Source organism: Cataglyphis hispanica, chromosome 5 (genome assembly GCF_021464435.1).
Source record: "Cataglyphis hispanica isolate Lineage 1 chromosome 5, ULB_Chis1_1.0, whole genome shotgun sequence".
Lineage (NCBI taxonomy): Eukaryota > Metazoa > Arthropoda > Insecta > Hymenoptera > Formicidae > Cataglyphis > Cataglyphis hispanica.
The window spans coordinates 7,279,084-7,302,565 of record NC_065958.1 but is presented as its reverse complement, the minus strand read 5'-3'; the positions used below and the strand labels follow the sequence as shown (position 1 = coordinate 7,302,565).

Sequence of the window (23,482 nt, the reverse complement as noted above, 5' to 3'; positions counted from 1 at the left end):
TAACACACGTTGGTGGAGGAAGGGTAGAGGTAGAGAGGCCGAACCGACAGAGGCGGGGCGAGATTTAATCTTGGTCTTGGGGGGGTCCAGCGGTCTCCACGCATCAGGGGGGAAGGGAGAGCGTTCCGTTCTCACTCTGAAGAGAGATCGGCTCTTCTGTTGAGGAGCGCATGCAGTCGCTAGCCGAGGCCTATACTTGCCCGTCGAAGGGTATTGGTTCTCCAACTCGTTGCACCATACCCCCCAAGCAGCGCGAAACGAACGAAAGAACAGAGAGAGAGAGAGAGAGGGAGGGAGAGAGAGAGAGAGATCATAAGCGAGAGAGACACAAAGAGAAAAAGAGAGAGAAGGAGAAGTGAAGAGAAAGAGAAAGAGTTCGAAACGGAAAAGGGCAAATAGAGGACATCTCTCTCCCCTTATATTGTCGTACTTCGATACGAGCACGCGTGCACGCACGCTCGCGGCAGGCACGCATGAACGCGCGCGCACCACCGTCGCTGCCACCGCTACATCGTCGCCACCGCCACCGCCACCGCCGTCGCCGCCGCACGTTACCACTCGGAGGACCTCCCCGTGAAGAAAGCAGAGAGTTGGCACGTACGGCCGACGGATGAACGGAACGGAAGGAGCAGAGCGCGGCACGCGTAATCCCTGAGAGAAAGAGAGAGAGAGAGAGAGAGAGATATTAGGTGAGAATCATTCGGATCTACAGTGACGTTTCCGAATCCATGATTCTCCTTACCTGACCTGATCTGACCCGATCCTCGCCGAGCAGCTCGCAGTCGGCGTATACCATCGAGGGGGTTGGCAGGTATAAAACATTCTCGGGCCATTTTGTGTGCTCGTACCGTCCGTTTCTGTCTCCCACCACTAATCGTCCGATCGCACGCTCTCGAAGGGTGACACCCACCCTTCGGAGAGCCCTTCGGGGAGGGTGAAATTTCCCTGGTCGGCTCACACGTCGAGCGGCAGTCGCATTCAGCAACCAGTCAGAAGCTTAAGCGTCGTAGTGTTTGCCGGAACTAATCGACACGTTGACAGGACCAGCAAGATTGGCTCTCTCGGTCCGTCGTGAGGCAGAACGGACAAGAGGATCTTCAGGTCAGTGCACAGAAGTGTTTGCTGAGAGAAAGACGGTGCATATCCTCGCGCGATAACGCCGATCAACTTCGATACGGTTCGCCGAACGTTCGATTCCGAGGGAGTGACGTGGTGGATCGCGGCGATCGTTATCGCGACACCCCGGAAGGATCGCGGTGTTAGGGACGATCTTGTCGAACGATTAGCATCGGGATCGTGAGCGCAGCGATTCCGTGAGTGCGGTTCGCAGGTTCGACGAAGGTACGAGAATCGCGCGAGATGTTCGTTCAGTGAATACAATTGGTGCACGGTGCTTGCTGCCGATTGCGGTGAGATAAGGACGATCGGAGGATTTTCTTTTTTTGCGCGCGTTGGATACACTCGTGGGGATCGAGACACGCGAGACACACCCTGGAAGATGAGGCCCTGGATGCTGCTAGCTGTGCTCTCGGTGACGGCGTACCTGTCGTTGGCGGAGATCACCAGGAACAAGAGTCGCGGCAGGGGATCCATGTGGTGGTGAGTATCGAAGGCGAAGTCGGACTTTCGCTTTAATACAGTATATACTTGAAATTCCTGTCGTCCTGTTCATCCGCGAACGCTCGCTTGTAAACAACACGTCGCGTCGTAAAACTTTTTATCACGGATAATACTAAGCGTGCGAAGGTTCTCGAAATAAATTACGATTGCATTGTGCGTTAATAGACTTGTTGACACAGTCATCGCTTAAACTTGAATAAAATCGAACGAGCTAGCGAGAAACGAAAATATCTCTCGAAATTGTGTTTTTCATATTTTTCATAACGATTTTTTAGCTTCTTCTTTTTTTATTTCATATATCAATAAATAATAAAGTTAAAATGTTATACTATGTCAAAATACAATCTCTTAAGAAAATGACGAGATACTTTTTTCCATTACGAGAGATTTCACTTTTCTATTAACGTAATCAAGTTTCATACCATTCATTCTTTCATAATTCTAATAGCAATTAGTTAATAGATATCAATTTATTATGTATGTATTTAAGAAAATATGTATGTATAAGAATAAGCTTGACAAAAATGCATACGCATAAAAGAAATCTTACAACTTTATTATTTGATATATAATACGAGAAAATTTTTGATAGCCAGTTGCTTTATTGATCCGATTACTGAACTTATAAAAATCTTCTTTCTATTATAAACGATGACATCATAACTAACGATTTAAGTGTTAATTGAGATCACGATTGCAATAAAGTTCGCTGAATCATCGAAAATAAAAATTGCGCCGGGCGGAATCTGTCCCACGTGGATCTTTTATGAGCTTATGCCAGCATGAAGATCGATAACTAGTCGTTTTTAGTTCTTCATCGATCCTTGTTTCGCTTTTATTCTTTTATCAAGAAAAAGAGAATCTTTTTCTAATTTTTCACAAAATTGATTTTTTATTAGACTTTACATAACTACTATATTAATAAATAATAATAATTCTCTCAATGGGTATTCCTGCCAGATAGGAAGACAAAATAAAAATATATGATACCTAGAAAATCTGAAAATTAAATGTTGATTGGTCAGGAAACTTTATATATGTCTTCCATATATATCGCAATAAAAAAATTTTTATATATTTTTCTGAAAACACGCTGTCACGATATTTTAACATATAAATTCCTTTCTTATATTATCAAAATTTTTTTTATGCGTTCAACGTAATTAACGTCGCACAGAAAAATTACACTTACCAGCACCTATATATACAGAAACGCATCATGAATAAATGTCTCACGAAACCATCGTGGCGTCGCATTTTTTTTTCTTCCATCGTCGATCTCGCGGCATGGACGTTTCTTCTAATTAAAATGTTACCCACCGCTCGAATCGAATCGACGACCTACGTGCGTTAATTACTCCGCTCTCGTGCGAGCGAACGCATTAACACCTGTCTGCCCCGACATTTGTCGGGCTAATCGCGGGAGCGACGCGAGCGCGCCGTGTATCGTTATTAATTCATTAATCATAATTCTAACTCCGCTCGTTTCGATCCGCGAGCCGCGGTTTCTTGCGCGCGCAAGATGTGTGTGTGTGTGTATGTGTTAGATAATGACTAACTTCATTAGCCCCGATCGTAAATAAAATTCGCGCGCGAGATCGAGCGCTCGTATATTGTCCCGCGAGATACAGCCGCGACGAATATCCATCTATAACGATAAACCGCCGGCGATAAATCAGACGGGCTCGTCCGGTTTCTCGAGCGATGGTTCGGCAACGATGGTTATTGCTGTTAAATTAATTAAATCGGCGACGCAAGTCGCGCGTGATTCCTCGAGCCGGCTCAGATTATGTGTATACGACGTATATATTAGTGGCCGCAAATTGAAAAGAAACGAATACGTTCTCGCTGTGGATGCACATCGCGCGAAATCTATCGCTTAGTCGTGTATATTACTTCTTAATATGTAATCGGAGAAGTCCAACATAAATGAGATGTTGTTAATGATTTATAATGATTAATTGGCAAACATTTAAAAAATACAGCGAGTGAAAGGAGATTTTGAAATCTTTATACCCTTTAAACATTCCTTACTTAAATCCTTTAAACACGTAGGATATATTTTCAGATTTCTTTACAATGTACGTCTGCTGGATACTTGCATTGTCATAGTAAACAAAAATAAACCTTGTAGAAAAGGGAAACATCTTTCTTTGAAAACATCAGTAAGTAACTGATGTATCTTTACACAAGCTTCATAAACTGAATGAGCAAGATATGTCCTTACCATTATTTTCACAAATAATTTTTTCTGAAAATTGTCAAGCAAAACAAATTATTTTATGCCATATTATTAGAAAATTACAATAAATAAGAGAAAACACATTTTTGCAAAACCATAAAGAAAAAGCAAATTTTTCTTCGTAAATTTTTTTATTCAATAAAGAATAATATATTTGGCTCAATAATTTAATCTTATTTTCTACTTCAGATATCTTGACCAAATACAGTCGACTGAAAGGCCAGTGTGTTAAAATAAATAAATAATGAAAAACTAATAAGGACAGGATAAATAAATATATAAGAAATGGACATTTTAATAGCCAATGTCAAAATGGAAAGTAGACAGATTAATTGTGTAAGAAGGAAAGTGCAGAGAGAGTCCGACTCTATTATCTGTATTGATTCATCGCGAACCGCAACACGTCGGAATCGATCAATTGGCAAGTACAATCATGACAAGATCTGTAGACCGGTCCAAGAATCGATACACACTGATCTAACGTTATCAACGCGGGTGGCCGGCATTAATAATGACAATTAATTGCGGACGCGAATAAAAACGACAACATAAAAGATTTTTTCTCGATTTTGTTAAATTGCACGCGAAATTATTACTTTTGCCACGCGCATCGGTGCTAATGAATTAATACGCGTTTTTCTATCTTCGCGAAAAAACGCGCTTGAACTTCGAATTATTCGCCGTTCGATGAAGTCATTTGCATCCGATTTGTTTCATGCAAATGATTTGAGTACAATGTGGCATATTCGGAATAAAAAAAATTTTTTCTGGACAATTGAAATTCAAGTTTATAAATTTTTAAACCTCCTTCGTAAAACATTCTGGAACTTTTTCATTACAAAAGTAAAATAATTTCGCTTTTAGAGTCTGCATGTTTCGGAGCGAGCACAAATCTTCTCCATTAAAAATCTATACGTAAGATGATGATGTGAATTTTTATAATTCTTTCAAATACCTTATCAGCGTCTATATAATCTTAAATGTGAACGATTTCCCTCAACTGATACATAATCCATCATTGGCAAGAATAAAGTTGTTCATAGCTGCTCCGTTATCATTGGACAAGATAACATGTCACATGCAATGTCCTATAGAAACGGGATGCTGGAAGCATCGCCCATTAATCACTCGTATTTCGAATTTCAAATGAGCATCTTTCCGCACGTTCACCGCGATCGCGATTCTAACGATCGCTACGATTTTGTGTTCTGTCGCTTTCGTCGCGAACCGGTAATCTCAAGTGTGGTCGATTTATCAACACAAGAACGATTCTCGGGGATGAGAATCAGGAGCGGCACGTACAGGGCAACAGTGACAGTCGTGCTTCTACTACGACGAGAAATCGGTCGATCGAATGAAAAAGACGTCGACAAGCTCCGTGAAGTCACCGTCTCTGATTCATGACATCTCGTGACCTGATTCGCGACCGACGTTGTCGTTCTGGATATGGACGGACTCGCGTTAGAAATGACATACGTCGGGATACGTCGCTCCACCACGACTGAAAAGGAACGCTGAGGTACACGCGGGAAAACACGCTTATTCCGAGGCGGAATGGTTTGGGTTCGGGCAAGAAAAGCGCGGATCTAGACGCATTCGTCCGCATCAAGAAGAAAAAAACTTATAATCATCTGTATACTCGATAATATATGTCACGTATAAAATTTTGCCCGATTTTTATTTTCATTTCTAAAAGTATCAAATTGTCTCTATGTATCCTGTGAGCTTAATATATTCTCTACGTACGTAACTGCGTCGTTCGATTTAAGAGGTGCGAATAACACGCGCTCTCCATGCTGAAATAGCGTCATCATCATAATGTGAATTCATCTAAGATAAGCAATGATCCCATAAGTTACATCACGGAATTGATACAAAATAAACAATGCTCTCGTCATTTGATTAGATCATTTGATCGATTGAGTCTCGGTAATAAAGTATTTTCAGTGCTAAATTGAAGCGTTTATTTAAAGCTATTTCTGTAAATATTAATTAATACTAATCGTTTAATTAATTTTCTATCTCTATTTATTTTTACTTCTCAGAAGATATAAAGAATCTTTCGGCGCAGATTTTACATAATTCTGAAAGAAATCTAAAACATATGTAGATACTCTAACAATAATTCAGTGAAAATAGCGCGAATTTTTAACATATTTTTTTGCCATTACAAAGCTTTGGGGAATCATTATTATCTCCTCTTCCTTTTTCTTATCTTCATCTCAGGCGTAATAAATTATTTTCGTCTCGGTCATCGTCTGGCGGATGAAAGTATGCGAAGGCGGAGGAGACGGGGATCTCGTCCCTGTGCTTTTCAGTCCGACGTAAATTACAAGCAATAGATATATCCTAACCGGTCCCTGGCGTGGCTTATTTATGGACATCGCTTATTGAATGCACGTACCGATCGCCGATGCACCAAGTGCATTACACGTCGCATCAACCGCGCGAGTTCGCGGATTGCGCGTAACGAATCGATGGGCCGTCACGTGCGCATTCTGGCAATACACGAGATCTGCGATGATTTCTTTTTCTTTCGAAGATAGTGTTCAAACTCCGCATTTTATTACCCTCTCTTTATTTTTGCGCGTAATAAAATATAATTTAAAAAAGCGTCAGATACCGGCAACAACGTATTTTCGTATGCCTTTAATTTTTTTTTATATTTCTTGCATTAAAATGATATGAGGAATCTTTTGAGCAACTGCGTTGCGTCTTCCATTTTTTTTCTATCTGGACGTGTCTTACATTCTCAACAACTTTGTTTATCCCAAGTGACGTATCTCTTTCATTCACTGCACTCATCAGCTACAGCATTATTTTATGTGGTGGCTGTTACCGTGTTGTGTTATGTATTAAAGTTATTCTTATACGTAGAATACTGCTTTCCAACCCGATATCAGGGAACAATCTTCCGTCTCCTTTTATCTGACCCCACGTGTTTACCACCGATCCGAGTTTGTTTAGCCCGCTTCTCTGAGCGTCAACGAGAGACGGGTGGGGCTGACAGTCATTTCGCGGTGAGCGCCACGCACAGCCCGGTTACTGTCAGAACCTCGATTTCCGCCCAGACCACGAAGCGTCGACGGAGCCGCGGCGACAGTGATTACCTGTTTATTATGCCGGGCGACGACTGATCCGATCCCAGCGCGTGCGAGCTATTTTAAATAAGGGTTGCGCGCGAGCGGTCTCTCGTTAAAGAACAACAAATATCAGACGCATTTGGCGCTTTTTCACGTGGGTCAAATCAGCCGTGGACGTTTACAATTTTGTTTGGGCTTCACTAAGTTTCTCCCTCGTGAAGAGTGCTTATGAGATTAGTATTGTTTTAATTTCACACCAGCTTTTGAACAGGAGAGAGAGATCTCTCAGGGAATAATCATTCGCTTTTGAAGAAAATGTAGAGATCATTAAATTTATGATAAAGGTATACAGGTAAAATAACTAATTAAAATCATCCTCAACTGCAAACTTCTTTCTGATTGTTCCGTGTTCGAGCGTGAGTTACAACACGTTTCTTATTCTTTATCAGTATGCATTTTGCGCGGTCCAGAGTTTCTTCCAGAGGGCCGCGCGTCCTTCTTCCCACGAAGGGCACACCGTGAGCGCATTTAAACGTTTTTCTGCGCGATGCTCGATCGATCGAGACGCGAATTCTTTTACAGGCCAAACTCGCGCGGCAGCTTGATTTATATATGTATAGGGTGTATCAAAAGTTGGACACTTTTACCAAATTGCAAGACCAAACAGCCGACTCATGAAAAATATCGATATTATAGATGTTGGACTATTAATAATTTCCGATTATAAGCAATTAAAATTATGTAAAATTATATCAATGTTTTATAAACGAAAACAAATAATGAAACGGTTCGAATTATTTGTATCTTAGTTATTAGAATATTTACGATTAAAAATAAGCAATTGTCCGCAGAAGCTGATGTCTCGTCATATACATATTTTTTTATAGAGATATCAACTTTAAATTCATCCAAGAATCTATGCCAAATTCGCGAATTCCGATACACCCTATATACATACAGACGACGAGCTACCGTTGATCGAAACTGCTGAACCAGTTTCGTCTTTCGTGCTAATCCACCTTCGTCGCTTCTCGTTCTCTCGCGCTACCTGTTCTCTCCTCAAAGCGTGCCTTTTTATACGCGAAATCGGCGTTGACAATCACCGTTTAAATCGTACGCCATGGGTTAGCACACGTAGAAGCAGACATTTTGCAAACAAATTTTTGGAATAACAATATAATATAATCATTCAATTTATTACGTTCTTTTTCCTCAATATTTTTATTAGAAATATGAATTTAATGTGACATTTTTTTTTTAAATTGCTTTGCTCTGAAACATGAATTTGTAAATCAGGCAAAGAGAAAAAATTATTTATCTTTCTTAAATCAGATAGACGTGTAGAGAGATAAAAAAACAATGTAACAAAATATATCACATTTCTTTTCGAACGTGAATAATAATTGGAAAACATAGAAAGGCAAATAAAACATTTATAAATGATTATTGAATATAAATGAAAACTTCATTTAACGCGCGCGCGAAAATTATTTTCGTTTCGATCCTGTGATCACCTGCCGCCTAGTAGACCAGATAGGACAAATGCAATCGCGGCAGATGACGATGCGCATTATCGTTCGCGGTATTGCCGCGTAATTAAAATTTATTCGCGCGATATGTGGCTCGATATATACGTACATACCTTGTGCGTTACATTATTACTTTCATGTAATACGTGACACGCACGATAACGATGCGCGCGGCGCTCACCAAAACGAATGTACAGGGTCTCATTAAGCGAATTTACCAGCGATCGCGTTGCATTAAGCTCTTTGCATTAGTCGGGATTGCAGTTAGCTTAACCGACGTCGAACGTGGCTGCATATAAATTGATAATATCATGAAAGCGTGCGCACTATGCGCGCTTTAACGTTCTTGTCGAGGATATATATATATATACATAATCAGAATCATCCGAAGACGAGAGGAACATCAAGTACTGCTGGATCATGGGAGTAATTTTACTCGAAAACTCTTCATTATCACGATCCCTATTTGAAAACATTCTTAACGCTTCAAGTCTGCTTTATAGAAAGGTCCGTATTTCAGACTGAACCTGACTGAACCTAATCCTTCCTGGAATGTGAACAAAGCTTTAAAGAATTGTTCAAAATGAATGAACTTAAATAGCTGAAAAACTGGAACCGCTTCGGTGGATTTTAAGAAAGAATTCTTTAATAAAATGCTTTTTTATTTTTGTCTCTTTTAGTCTTATTTTATTTTTCTCTGTTCTTGAGATCTACATTTTTTTTTCCGCATAATTTATATTTTTTATGTTTCACGATCTTTATTACAAGTTTTATTTGAATGAAACTGTAAAGCATACGTAAAATGATATGAGATATATCGCCGATTTATATTTTCAGGGGCATTGCGAAAGCGGACGAACCCAACAATTTTTTGCCAGTGTCACCGACTTCCCTGATGGATTCCTCAGTCTATGCGACTCTGAGAAGAAAGCAGAGGAGGCTCGTTAGGGAAAATCCTGGAGTGCTACAGGCAGTGGCGAGAGGTGCGAATCAAGCCGTCGCCGAATGTCAACATCAGTTTCGCAATCGGCGATGGAACTGCTCGACGAAAAATTTTCTTCGAGGAAAAAATCTCTTCGGCAAGATCGTCGATAAAGGTACGTAATTAATCGAGTTTAATAATCTTATAAGTGTAATCTCGCGAAGAACTTTGAATGGCGATGAGAACTATTATTATGAAAATATTACACTCATCGATAATTATCATTTGAGATAAAATTCAATTAAAAATTTTATTCCACTCTCTCTATCATTTTCCTCGAAAGAAATATGTTTAAATCTCCATCAAAATAAATTTTGCTGAAAAACAATAAGGAACCTGGAAATATCTCACTCTTCGAAAATGGAAAGTAAAAAGACATATCTAAATAATAAAAATATATACATATTTCATATTTTAAAAGATTCATTGTCCTCGGTAACCGGTACTCTCGATAAAGATTTATTAGAAATGAGTTTCAGCGCGATAGGAACGAAAGGGAAAAAAGGAACAAGAAAGAGAGTCCCTCTTAAGATCGCGAGTGACAAATCTTTCGATTTGCTTAAGTCAACACAGACTCTCGATACGTCTCGTAACACTTGATAGATTAAGTAATAAGGTCGTCATCTCGTCATCGCAATGCGTCATCGCAATAATCGCCGAGAATGAACGATACCTTTGAGATAAGCTGTGGATTCAGCGGATGTAAAGCCAATTTAAAACGACATCATTGGCCTCTTATCTGATCGAAAAGCGTGTTACTTCGAATGGATCATATTTCTTCTAACTCTTTGCATTGGTTATCTCGATTATATACACAATCGTACGATAAACATTTTACAAATTTACTCATCAAATTTATGAATTTGTATAAAATACAATTGAACACGTGACATATAAATTATAATGCAAATCGTATAAAGAAAAATAATTTTAAAATAAATCTAAATTAACCGATTTTTTTTTTTTATAAGATTTCATTGATTTGCTATATTTTTAAATATAAAAAATTTAGAATTATCGGAGACTATTCATTGTTTTTCAATAATAATATATACTGATTCAATTTAAAAGATGCATAGGATTTATATATAAAACATTTTTAATGCAATAAAAAAATTTAACTAACACCTACAGCAACTACACATATTCGTAAAGTATAAATATTATTCTATTATCATGAAAGAGACCGTGATCAGGCACCCGCCGCGGTGCTTTCGACAAGGCGCATTAACACCTCATTCGAGTGCGAACGATCGCGTAGATCGAGTGCATGGGGCGCGAAGGCTCGAAGTCGTCGTGGGGTTAGAAGGGCGAAGGTACACGACGATGATGCGACGAGGAAAGGAAGAGAAGGGACCGGGAGGGGGGAGGGGGAGCGAGGAGGGGAAGAGGGGGGAGGGGGAGGGGGGCTCTTGGAGGGCGTGCCCTACGTCCGAGGGCCCCGGGCACGTGCCCTCACCGACCAGATGTATGTTTTGCAACCTGATAATGGACCTTCTCGTACCAGTTCTGGCTCCCCTGCGGCTCTTTTAGATCTCGTCGAGGCGATTGTAAGCCGAGCTTTTTCGCTCGAGCCGCTCCCACCCCATTATGTCGAATGTCCCCATATGGCCACTTAGTAAAACTAAAAGAAGTACACGGCGCGAAGGGAGGGATGAGGGGAAGGGAAGGAAGAGGAGGGGGATGGTGGAGGGAGAGAAGGCTAGGAGAAAGGGTAGAGAGCGAGAGATTTTTGCGTGTTATTTTCACGAGCCTGTGTAACGCGCACGCTTCAAAAAATATATATATATATATATATATATATATATACATATATATGTTTCGTTGCAACACGAGATGATTGTAACTAACGCAAATTGACGGTTATATAACGGCATGTACGTCTGCGACTAACACTGGTATTCATTTGCAGATAGAAAGATTCGTATCATCCGTACTAATACTCTGTCTACCCCCACCCACCCCCGGCTCCCCTCTTATTTCTGATTCACCCTCCAATTATATTCACTCGGTATTGCTACAGTACATTTGTCGTATACGTCACCAACGTTATGTAAAAATAATCAAGTATTTATCTAAAGATATTTTGAGAATGCATTTCAAAAGTAAAATAAATATTGCGAAATCTACGATCAGTTATTATTAAGTTTTTTAACTTCGTTTGTTGCATGTCCTTTATGGAATATTACAAAATGAATATTGTGCATGCGATATTTATGATATCTGCGTTCGTTAAATCTTTATCCGGTTATAAGATTTCTACGAAAGCGTTTAATATATTCAGTTTCGACGTATATATTAATATATATTAATAATTCAATGTAACATGTTTAATGCACAGATCGATTTTTGCATACCCGTCACGAGATATCACGTTCAAATTACGCGTACTTCTTGTGCATTATTATTATACTTTACGGCCATTAAAGAACAGAGAGACGCGGCGCAAGCTATTAGAAATTCTATAAATTGAACGGCTGTCACGGTAACGTGCGGCATTTATATGACACCTGTAAGCGAAAAAGCGAGAGCGCCATGTGGTATCCATAACGCTTGACGTGTTAATCAAGCTCCGAGGAAGCCACTGACGGATAATAATACCGGTACAAACGAAAGACTCCGTTTTTACATTCTATGATACATTGTTCCGTCAACGATAGAAAATTATTACAAATGAATCGTGAAATAAAACGTATCACGCGGTTTAAAGATCGTAATGTCATTTCTATCAAAATTAAATTAAACCATTAACCATAACATGTTATCACGATGCACATGAAAAACTTATGTACAGTATATTTAACATATAAATAAAAATCACATGTGAATAATTCAATAGAAATTCATGACGTCAGGCAGTAACACAATTAAAATGTGTATCAAATAATTGATACACACTTCAAATCAAATAATAAAAATCAAATAAATTCAAATCAAATAATAAAAATAATAAAAATCAAATAAATTCTATCAATAATAAAAATAATAAAAATCAAATAAATTCTATCAATAATAAAAATAATAAAAATCAAATAAATTCTATGAAATAATTGATACACTTTTTTGCACGTAAAATTAACAGGACTTGAAATTGTTTCTTAATAAATTATCGCGATAGATTTAAGTTTATACAAACTTTGCCCTTCTCGTTTTCCGTAATAAGCTGCAGAATCGCTCGTAGACTCCACGAGAGAGAGAGAGAGACCGGGCCCTCGACCTTTCACCTCTCGTCTTCATCGTCTCGTGTGAGCGCGGACCAGTTTCTTCCGCTCTTCTCGCTGCCGCTCTCGCTTCTCATATCTCCTTTGTCCTCGTATAGATCCTCGAGATTTGATCTTTGCCGAGACCTCGCACAGGGGAAACGCAGATTACTATCGGCGAGCGGTAATGCGCTCTCGTACTTGTCGCAAGAATGAGAAGAGATCAGAGGGGGATCCGGAAAGAACTCGCAGTCGAACACCGGCTCAAACGGTCGTTTCCGGATTAACACCGTGTTCTAACGTAACCGCGACGAATTGTCGGCAGTCATGCCGGAAATATAAATCGTAAAAGTGTGGGGATAGATAAATTTTCAAGCTGTAGAAAGAACACGCGAGTTTCGCAATCCCTCGGTTCCGCATTCACCGCCCGTCACCGGCTGCGTCGTGACGTTTTCACGCAGGTATCCATTGCGCTAGATATAGAAAATCACGTACGATTCTCGTTTTATGTTACAAGATTTTTATCACGCTTACGAAAGAAATGATTATATACATTTCGAATGGCTGATTCGAAAATATTAAGTACTCGTCACGTCTTGAGAATAAAAAAGGCTTGGTACATATACGGACAGATTAATTTCTTCGCGTTTCTGCGCGCGGATATATTATTAAACATAAAGACAAGTCATATCAATCTACGCTGGAATCTCTAATAACAACTTTGTGTCCACGAGATAGCCTTAATATATTCATATATCTGCGTGTATCTAACGCATAATTAGCGATTCGATAAAAATCGTGAATGTTAATTAATATGCATGATCTGAAACTTTTGTGTCGACACAACTAACACGAATCGGACGTTTCAAAAAATTTAAGTGTCGTACGTAATCATTGTGCTTATGCAAATGAGTCGAGAGGATTAGTATCGAGTCGAATATCTCCCTCCCTCTCTCTCTCTCCCCACGCACAAGGGAGATACCTTTCTCGATTCGGATACGTCGATGGATACTTTTGGTTGCGTTTGTACTCGATATTATAGCTGGTAGTGAGTGCGTTCGCGGCCTGTAATCATTTCGCCGCCAAGAGCCACCTACCGCATTGGTATACCCTCGCCTTCCATCCTCCGTTTTCCGTCTCGCTTCTTCTCTCCACTCGCCTCCTCTGCTCCTTCCTCGCGCGTCTTCCTCTCGTATGCCTCCTGCATCATCCTTCTCTTCGGCGCACACCGTGCCTCGCAAAAGCAACCTCCGCAGCCTAATTGCTCGGTAAACTGCGAACCTCACGAGACCTCGCTGCATCGGACGCGCAATGCTGTCTCCTCCTCCGTCAGATTACATCTGACGATTGCAGCCAAAATTATCCACTCTGCAAAAAAAAAAAAGTTGTTTCATCAGTGATGAATGGACCTGTCCGTGTATAAGTTAGTTTAATAGAATTAATATTGAAGAATATAATAAAATTAATATTAAAAAATATAAATCATCGAATTTGTGATGTATCGGCAAAGGAATATAAAATTTCTAATTTCTCTTTCTTTTTTTTTTTCATTTTTAAAAATTTTTATTAATAAGGGACAGCACAGTGAGCAAAAGAATTTCTGCAATTAGTTGCGGACTTGAACCCTATCCCACGAAATGACATTGCGATTTGCATTTCGTCTTTATGATTCTATTATAAATTGAGTTTCAATGCAAGGCATAAAAGGAAGAAGAGGCACAAAAAGCTTCCACAATACACAGCACAAATCCGTAACAAATTCCAGTTTTTTTTTTTTTACCGATTCTGATTACTTTATATTTCAGAGATAATTACATATATACACAACGGTTAAAATCGTAGACATCTTTTCGTGGATCAATAAATACATAACAGACATAATTTGATTTTCGATCTTTTTCGCCAAACCTCTGACTCTCACAATCTTTTCTAATCTCGTATCTTTATCAGTGATTATTTGTCGTTCGCCCGAACGAGAAAGAAACGAGGTCCCGGATATTTTCACCATGTACCGCGAATATCGACATAATCCGACCGTTTACAGAATAAATTCAATCAATACCTGTCCGGTGCACGAGGCGCAGGACACGTCTTATATGGCGCGACACCGGGCGTTTTTTGCCGCGGCGTTACGCCGCCATAAATCGCGGCCTATGATGGGCTACATGTGTCGACGGCACGCCACGGTTTCTTGCGAAAACGTGAGCCGCGACCCAATGGGTCCGCCTGTGATTTTTACATCTTGTTTGCTTCCAAGCGGTGCCCCGCAAGCCCGCCCTCGTTCCCGCGGGTCTATATGGCGCTCCGTGTTACTTCGCGGTCTTCGAGTTCCTCAAGACTCTGCCCGTTCTCGGCTTCTCTCTTGTCTTTTCTTATTTTCGCCGATTATCGTCAACGATATCAAGAATAAAATAAAAGCGAAAGAAATATTCTAAATGTCTGTTGGATTTATTAATATTTTTATAATTTCTTTTACATCCGTTATTTTAAAGATATATATTTCGAGATTAAAGAGATTCTCTGAGAGAAAAAGAAAATGTATGTGTAATTTAATTTAATTAATTTTCAAATATATATCTTCAAAATAACAGGTGTGCTTAAAAGAAATTATACACCAATATTAAAAAATCCAACATATAATTATAAAATATTAATATAACATTAAAAAAAAATATATATATATATATATATATATATATATATATGTGTGTGCGCGTGTGTGTGTATAACATATAATAATATATATAATAAATGATTATATTAATTTCACTTATATGTAAACACATGTATCTTTACGATTGCATAATGCTTATCATCCTTAGACAAACAACTTAATTTTCTGTGCATCCGTCAAGAATAATAGCCGTTTTATAGCCATTCTTTCCAGGTTGCGTTTTTCTTTACATTGACATCTTGAGTTGTTGAAATGACAATCTCTGTCACAGCGCAAGTAATAAATTCATCTTTCCATTCTTCATAAACGTTCGTAATGAATCATTGTAAGCGATTTTCAGCGTGCAGCCTATCATTTGACATTACAGGCTATCATCTTATGTCTAATGGCTATATTACGACACATCTACATAAATCATTACGTCGCCGATATCACGTCATAGAAGACCACCATTGCCAGTACATCGTTTTAAATTCCACGCGTAGGTGGTTGCACCATAACTCGTTCTCCGCGTCTGCTGACAGGAACTCGGATCGTGCGCGACAGTAGCAATAATTCCTAATGATTTTATCTCCGTGGAATTTCAGTCGGGACGCAAATGTCCCTCGTAAAGATGCGCGACGATGTCGCTTACAATCTTGAGAACGACGGTCGGAGAGAGATCGCGGATATTTGCTCTATTGCATTGAGACTGAAGCGTCAACCGTTCTTCTCATGAGCTATAAACCATCTAAACATTAAATTTTTATCAAATTAAATTTATCAGATAATCTGTGATTTGAAAGATATAGTAGGTAAAGAAAGGTATGGCAATATTCTCTCTCTGTTATAGCGTTACAACAATTACAGTTACATATTACACGTTTTTGCAATAATTCCATTTTCTCGCAATAATAAATAATTAATGCCGTTTCATCGTTTGGGTCATTTGAATATTTGTCAAATATAAAATAATAAAAAAATATTGCCTCAAATTATTAAGACATAAGCAATTAATATCAAGCGTGGAATTTTTGATAAAAAATTAATAAAAATACTAATTATAATTGAAAATATTTATGGTGGTATGCACATTTTTACAGAAATTGTCTAAATTATATTACATTTTATGAAGGTTTCAAAATACCATACGTTTCGAGCTGAAAATATTCGAAATCTGTCCCGTATATCGTCGCGTATCTTCAGAGACAGATTCCGGACCAATGCTCGAGCATGACCAAGGAATCTCCATCAATGTGTGCGCGCGTGTTTACCTTGCGGGCACACTCTGGCTGCGCCTCCAACTTGCTCATACTATTTGAACGAGTTGATAAAGCCGCCGTCGAACTATTTATCGTACGCGGTACGAGATACACGCCGAGGGCAAACAATCGCAGTACCAGGATCATCGAGTCGCGCTTTTTTTGTTTCCCTCCGCCTGATACTTTCCCTCACGCCGGATCTTTCCTCTCGTCGCCTTCCTCATTTATCTCCTTTCTCTGCGTTTCACTCTTCTATATACGCGCGCGCGATGCCGATAACGGCGTTCTTTCGCGCCTTGAGAGAACTCGCTTATCTACGGACGACAGTCCGATTGTTTGAAAATCGTAAAATCTGTAAAAGTCAAGAAAAATTGAACGGATTGGTTTCCACGAACTAATGAAAGGGGAATTTTTCAACGAGACAATATGAGTTCATCGAGGACGTTCGCCGCCTCAAACGATTAGCCTCGTTCTTACAAATATGATTCAGCGAACGCTATGTAATCATAATCAGGTATGCTATTACTACACGCCGATATAATGTACGATATAATATATTAATTACGTGTTTATTTAATAAAGAAACAAAAGAAATAAATTAATTGATCATTATCTTGAATAAATTTCTCTCTCTTCATTTTTATTATAAAAATAAATGTATACAAATAATATATATCGCTTGAAATATGTATTTGCGGCAAATATTATATTATATTAATAATAAAATATCAAGAAAAATTATTTTCTCTCAAAAAAAAAAAAAAAAAAAAATAGAAAATATATTGTAATCTATAGAGAAATAGATATTATATGACTTAAAATATCTCAATGATAATAAGGAATTTTTAAGGTTGAAAAATTTCATTAGCCATGCACAAACTTATTGAAAATGATTGGAAACAAAATATGTAAGAAATATTTCTTTCACCATATTCAAGTTCAGTTAACGATCAAACCCCCTCGGCTTCGTGCATTCTTTCTTGTCAGACGACAATCTGTAATGCTTCTTCGCTCTTATTGTCAGTTTTTTCAGAACAAACAACGTGACTTGTCTGAAAGAAACGACCACGAACGATATAATTCATGGCTCTGTCATGGTAGTCTCTATGACATTATGATAAATAATATCTGGAACTGATCGAATTTAGGCTGTGAGAGGAAACGAAGCGATGTGTAATAGGGTGTAACGGCGTAAATCTCTTCGCTTTTCTTCGCCGCTCTTGCTCTCTCGCTTACGCCAACGTCGTAACGCCTTGTACAGGGATTAGAGAAAATCATCGTCGTTGCTGCTTTCTCACCTTCTTCTCTTTCTCTTCCGATGATTTCGTATCTGTACTCCATAATGGTTCACTACCGTGAAAAAAGAAGCTCGATGAGATGTCGCTGTCTCAACGGAAAAGACACGTGACGAATTCGAAAACTCGTAACCGGAGTTGATTCGTCATGGATGATCATCCAGTCACCACTATCGCGTTGACTGGAGAAACATCCCTCTTACCCGGGGTCGAACATCTTATTCTCGTATTTTGCCATTTCGATACGCACGCACGTCCAATCAGCCAAGAAAAGTTTCTCGCCGAGTTCTAATCAATCACTCCCCGATGGTTCGAGTTCGATATCAGTAAACAAGCCAAGTGTCAGATGATTGCACACATTCTCTCTCTGTATATACAGTACATTTATTTATTTGTTATATTATTAGGTAGTGATATTTAGCTATTATCTTGCAGAAAACATATGTATATAGACAAATAATTATCCATCTATCAATAATTATCTATATTTAAATCGTACATTCCTGCATTATTATATTTAAAACAAAATTAAAAAATATTTAAAAATACATAAAATTAAAAAAAAAATGTAATTTAAAAAAATTAAGTGCAAAATAATATCTTTTTCACTAATGGGACATTGCTTTTGGGACGGTGCGAGCTCGCAATTTACGAAATCGTTTCATCCGCTCTTCCCTCGTGATATCTTCACCGGCACAAAAGGAGCCGGCAAACACCTGCGCCTTATGCAGATAAGGTCGAGGTGTGCTTCAGGTCAGCCCACTCAGGGTTAAGGTCACGTACTGTCTCCTATCTCTCGCTCTGCCTCTTTCTCTGTCGTTCTCCTCGTCCCACGATCCTCCCATTCTCTCCCTCGCTACCTTCCACCTGCGAGGACTTCTCGCGCAGGTAGTCTCCTGTGGAGGATTGAGATGTTGTCTGACGTCATCGCTCACCTCCCACACGACCAAACACCGTGAGCGTCTTGTCTGCGCTCTCGGCGAGTATAAAAATATTCTTATCGTTTAGTCGAGAGAAGAATAAACGTGCCTACGTCAAGAATATATGGCACTTCTCTGATGGAGACAAAATCATAACTGCCATGAGTTGGTTTATCAGAAATTTGCAGAAAAATATAATATACAACATAATAAACAAAATTAAAAATTAAAAAAAATAATGCAGCAATAAATTGCGATAAAAGCGGTAATACATCATCGATTTTAACAAGACTTTTCTAGCTATTTTCCTATGTTCGCTCAAGGAGTTTGGTTTCCAGCGCGCGTCATAAATTTGCCGCAATTTTTTTTGTAGGATGCCGGGAGACCGCTTTCATCTATGCTATCACGAGCGCGGCTGTGACTCACAGTATCGCGAGAGCATGTAGCGAGGGCAGCATTCAGTCGTGTTCCTGTGACTATACTCACCAATCACGCACATCATCCGCCGTTCGGGATTGGGAATGGGGCGGTTGCTCGGACAATATCGGATACGGCTTCAAGTTCTCTCGCGAATTCGTCGATACTGGCGAACGTGGCCGCAACCTCCGCGAGAAGATGAATCTGCATAATAATGAAGCCGGCAGAACGGTAAGAGAAAAAGAGGGCATATCTCTCTTAATTTTTAAAAATATTTTATATATCTAAAAAAAAATAAAAAAAAAAGATTATTAGAATGACTCGAAGAATTTTTTTATTTTTTACCGCGTTCTAACTAAAAAAGAAAAAATTTCTTTAATCTTAATATTCAAAATTTATATAATATTTATATATAATTTATTTTTATATAATTTATATATTACATTTTTTTTCTATTTTATTACGTTTGTTAAATTTGTCGAAGAAATTGCATTCATTCATACAAAACAGTCGCAAACGCAAAAAAAAAGATGTGAGAGAAAATCGCGATTATAAAAAAAGCGATTATATCATCGATTTTAAATGGAGGAGAAAAATTATAGGATTCCCGTCTTTGTCTCGTTACAGCACGTGTCTTCGGAAATGCGTCAGGAATGTAAGTGTCACGGTATGTCGGGCTCGTGCACGGTGAAAACTTGCTGGATGCGGCTGCCAAGTTTCCGCGTGGTCGGCGATAATCTAAAGGACCGCTTCGACGGCGCCTCCCGGGTAATGGTCAGCAATTCGGATCGCGTGCGCAGTAACGTGCACGTCAACTCGGCGAGTAACTCCGTGCACCAGCATCGGGACGGTCTTGCACGCCGGCAGCGTTACAACTTTCAGCTGAAGCCGTACAATCCGGAGCACAAGCCACCCGGGCCGAAAGATCTCGTTTACCTGGAACAGTCGCCGGCGTTCTGTGAGAAGAATCCGGCGCTCGGCATCCTGGGCACCCACGGACGACAGTGCAACGACACCAGCCTCGGCGTCGACGGCTGCGATCTGATGTGCTGCGGCAGGGGCTACAAGACCCAGGAGGTGGTGGTGATCGAGAGGTGCGCTTGCATCTTCCACTGGTGCTGCGAGGTCAAGTGCCAGAAGTGCAGGACGACAAAAACGGTACACACATGTCTGTAAAACGGACTCGGTCAATTTAATATAAAATAAATCTTCATTATTTTCGAGACAAGTTTCATGCGCAGGGTTATATAATTGAAGCTCGACGTCTCGCTCTGTTTTCACAAAAGCTTGGAGTCAAATTACGGTATGTCGAAGGCAAACGAAACTATTTCTCTCTCTAGCTCGATAGATTCTTCTAATAGCCTCTCTAGCGGACGACTCTCAAGGTCTGATTCTGCGAGAGATCCCGCCGCGGGACTCGTCGGATGAGTCCGAGGTCGTAAAACCCGCGCGCGAATCCGCGGGGCCTCATCATTTCCACAGTATTACGCTCGAAACCACATATATTTATTACGTCGCGTGGCGCGTATTAAAGACTGACATGGTGAAAAGCGTTCGCGCGATCGTAGATTTTTAAGATTTTTAGATGGGAAGATTGAGGGATGCGTGGAAGCAGTATGTAAATATCGGTGCAACTACCGATATAAATACCAGTATAACTGGTCCATCTTTATTCTAGGAAGAAGGCTCTGACATCTTAGATGTCACGCTGGTAGAAGAAAATAATTTAAGGCTACTCTTATTATGCATATTCAGCACAACTGTCACTTGTAGTGTTCAAATTCAATTTATTATATATTTCTTACTCTCTCACTCTCACTCTCTTATCATCGATACATCAATTTACAAAATATTTAATAACTACGATAAATAGATTGCTGTAAAAAGAAGCCTTTAATTATTTTATCCTACTGCATATATGAAGTCCATATTTAACGTGATCGATTCAACGCGAGCATCGTGGTCTCGCAAAACATTATTTATTCTAAAGATATTTTTTTCTCCGGTTTACATTAGCTCCTTCGGAGAAATCAACAACCTCGAATACAGAGATGCGTATTTACGTGTATTGTACATAAATAGATTATAGTGATATATTTTGCAGTAATGCGAGCCGATCGGCGATCGTAATATATGTACTTCTCCATAAGAAATTTTTGTAAATATAAAATGACTTTCACGCGTGGGATGAAGATGATGCCCGATTGATGTCCGATCTCTTGGGTGTCAATAAATTATTTTTATATCTTTTTAATATTCTCTCTCTTTCTTTCCTTTCGTTTTCTTTTACTGAAATCCGGGGTTTCGAGAATCCCGCAGGCTTAAAGACATCTATCACAAAATGCAGGATAGAAAAACTATTACGAATAAGAAAACGGTGATTCCACTATTGTGTATAATAGATGTATTAATTATTAATCGTAATTTATACAAAAATAAATATATAATAGAATTAAATAAACAATGAAAATGAAATTTTTTATTATATTGCTCTTATATCCTATCTGCATTATTCCTATTCCTATTAAAATAACATTTACTTAAAAAATTTTTCAATTATTTGAAACGCGACGATTTGTCATTTAGCATAAACGATAAAACATCTAAAATTAAATGACGTTTTTTTAAATCAAAAATTTAATAGAAATAAGGCGATCACGGTAAAAAAAAAATTTCTACTATTCATTTAAAAATTAGACAAGAAATTAATTAATTGTGCAACAAATTTTAATAACTTTTCCTTTCTGTGACGAGATTTTTGAAAAAGCGATCCATTGATTTGCTCACGAAAAATTAACAGAGGCAAGACTTCCACTCGAGTGCCATTTCTCGAGCGTGGCTCTCCGTGACGAAATCTCTAAGCCGCATCTCGATGTTCGGGCCTCCCTCGATGCGCCTCGCCGCGTTCTGTCGCGGCGCTATACAATATTTTCCCATTACACGATGCGCGCCGCCGTCGACGTATCCTCGCGAAATGTAGTCAACTGGTTCTCCAGCTGGACGACTTCATAACTCCTGAAGCCTGAAGTGAATGTCGTGGGAGGCCCTACGCCGAGGACTGGTTTGAATCTTCTCAACCTCCCTCTTCCCCAATCCCCCTCTCGCTCCCCCGCCTTTTTCTCATCGCGTTCCTTCTTCCTGCATCCTTGCTCTCCGCCGTTCGCCGAATGCTGCACGCGATGATAACGAACGTAGGAATCCCGCAGGAATCTCCGCGCGGGATAAAAGGACCCTGACCGCATACGAACAGGCATCCGCGCTAATGGTACCAACACTCCATCGCCGATCTACCAGCTTTCTCTCCCCCACCGTTTCATCATTTTTTTTTTCCACGCGCTCTTTCCCCTGATCTACCTTCCGCTGCAGCTTCCTCTTTCAGTTGCGCATCTACCGACAGATCCATCGGTTATTTTCTCTTTTATTCACCATCCGCGAATGGTAGGTATTGTTCTGAGATTCGTAAATATATCCCAAGATCTTTTGAATATTGATTAATTGATGTATTAAGTTTATTGATATATTGGATTTATTTTTATCCTTCTTTTGTTAGATTGACTGTCGAGAAATTATAACAAACATATAGAGAGTTGTTGATTAAAAACGATTTTAAGCTGAAATATAATTTTCACATTATATGAAAAATAATTTATAATTTATAATCCGCTAGTAGTTTGCCTAATCACCGCACCCGACAATGCAAACTCCCAAGCAGGAGAATAAAAATACTGGACGGGGAAGAGAGAAAGGGGGGTGGGGAAGGGAGAAGGGGGGGGGGTGAAGTGTACCGTGATAGTAAAACAAATTCTTGCCACGAGAGAGAGGGACTCTGCCAGCGTCCCGGCAGACAAGAATCTCGGGCAGCCGGACCACTTCTCACGGCGGTCCCTTTGATCTCACCTGACCCACCCACCCTCTCGGTTCCCCACCTCGACCAACGGACATCAGCAGCCTTTCCAACCTCTCCCTTCCTCGCCCTCGCGAGTTCGGATTTTTACCCTGAACCAGCTCGACGTTGAGCGGCAACCACCAACCCTCCTTCTCCGCCTCCTCCCTCTTGACCTCCGCGCATCTGTCAAAAAGCACGAGCGCGTCCCGGAGGCGAGACGGGCCGGGGATTCATTCAGTTTTACTATTATTACGCATACCGTCACGTGTGCGGTTCGTCTTCCTCCGCGGAATGTGATCCTGGACGATCCCGACGATCCTCACCGAGGCTCTTGGTAGGGATGTCGGCTTAATGAAGCGAACATCTGATACGTGGAGAGTGGCCGAACAGATA

At 39.7% G+C, this 23,482-nt stretch overlaps 1 protein-coding gene across 1 annotated transcript; it reads left to right on the top strand.

Moving 5' to 3' along the window:
• Nucleotides 1–306: 306 nt before the first annotated feature.
• On the top strand, nucleotides 307–21,575 carry LOC126850023 (protein Wnt-1). Its single transcript, XM_050592612.1, has 4 exons — nucleotides 307–1,599; nucleotides 9,312–9,571; nucleotides 19,160–19,434; nucleotides 19,831–21,575. Exons 1-4 carry the CDS (start codon nucleotides 1,499–1,501, stop codon nucleotides 20,377–20,379), a joined length of 1,185 nt encoding a protein of 394 aa, XP_050448569.1. The 5' UTR covers nucleotides 307–1,498; the 3' UTR covers nucleotides 20,380–21,575.
• Nucleotides 21,576–23,482: the final 1,907 nt, after the last annotated feature.

What these genes read in the sequence shown, in the direction of transcription:
- LOC126850023 (XM_050592612.1), top strand. Translation starts at nt 1,499, where the DNA reads ATGAGGCCCTGGATGCTGCTAGCTGTGCTCTCGGTGACGGCGTACCTG. An exon ending in GGCAGGGGATCCATGTGGTG is followed by an intron (nt 1,600 to 9,311) that starts GTGAGTATCGAA and finishes TTATATTTTCAG; the next exon opens with GGGCATTGCGAAAGCGGACG. An exon ending in ATAATGAAGCCGGCAGAACG is followed by an intron (nt 19,435 to 19,830) that starts GTAAGAGAAAAA and finishes GTCTCGTTACAG; the next exon opens with CACGTGTCTTCGGAAATGCG.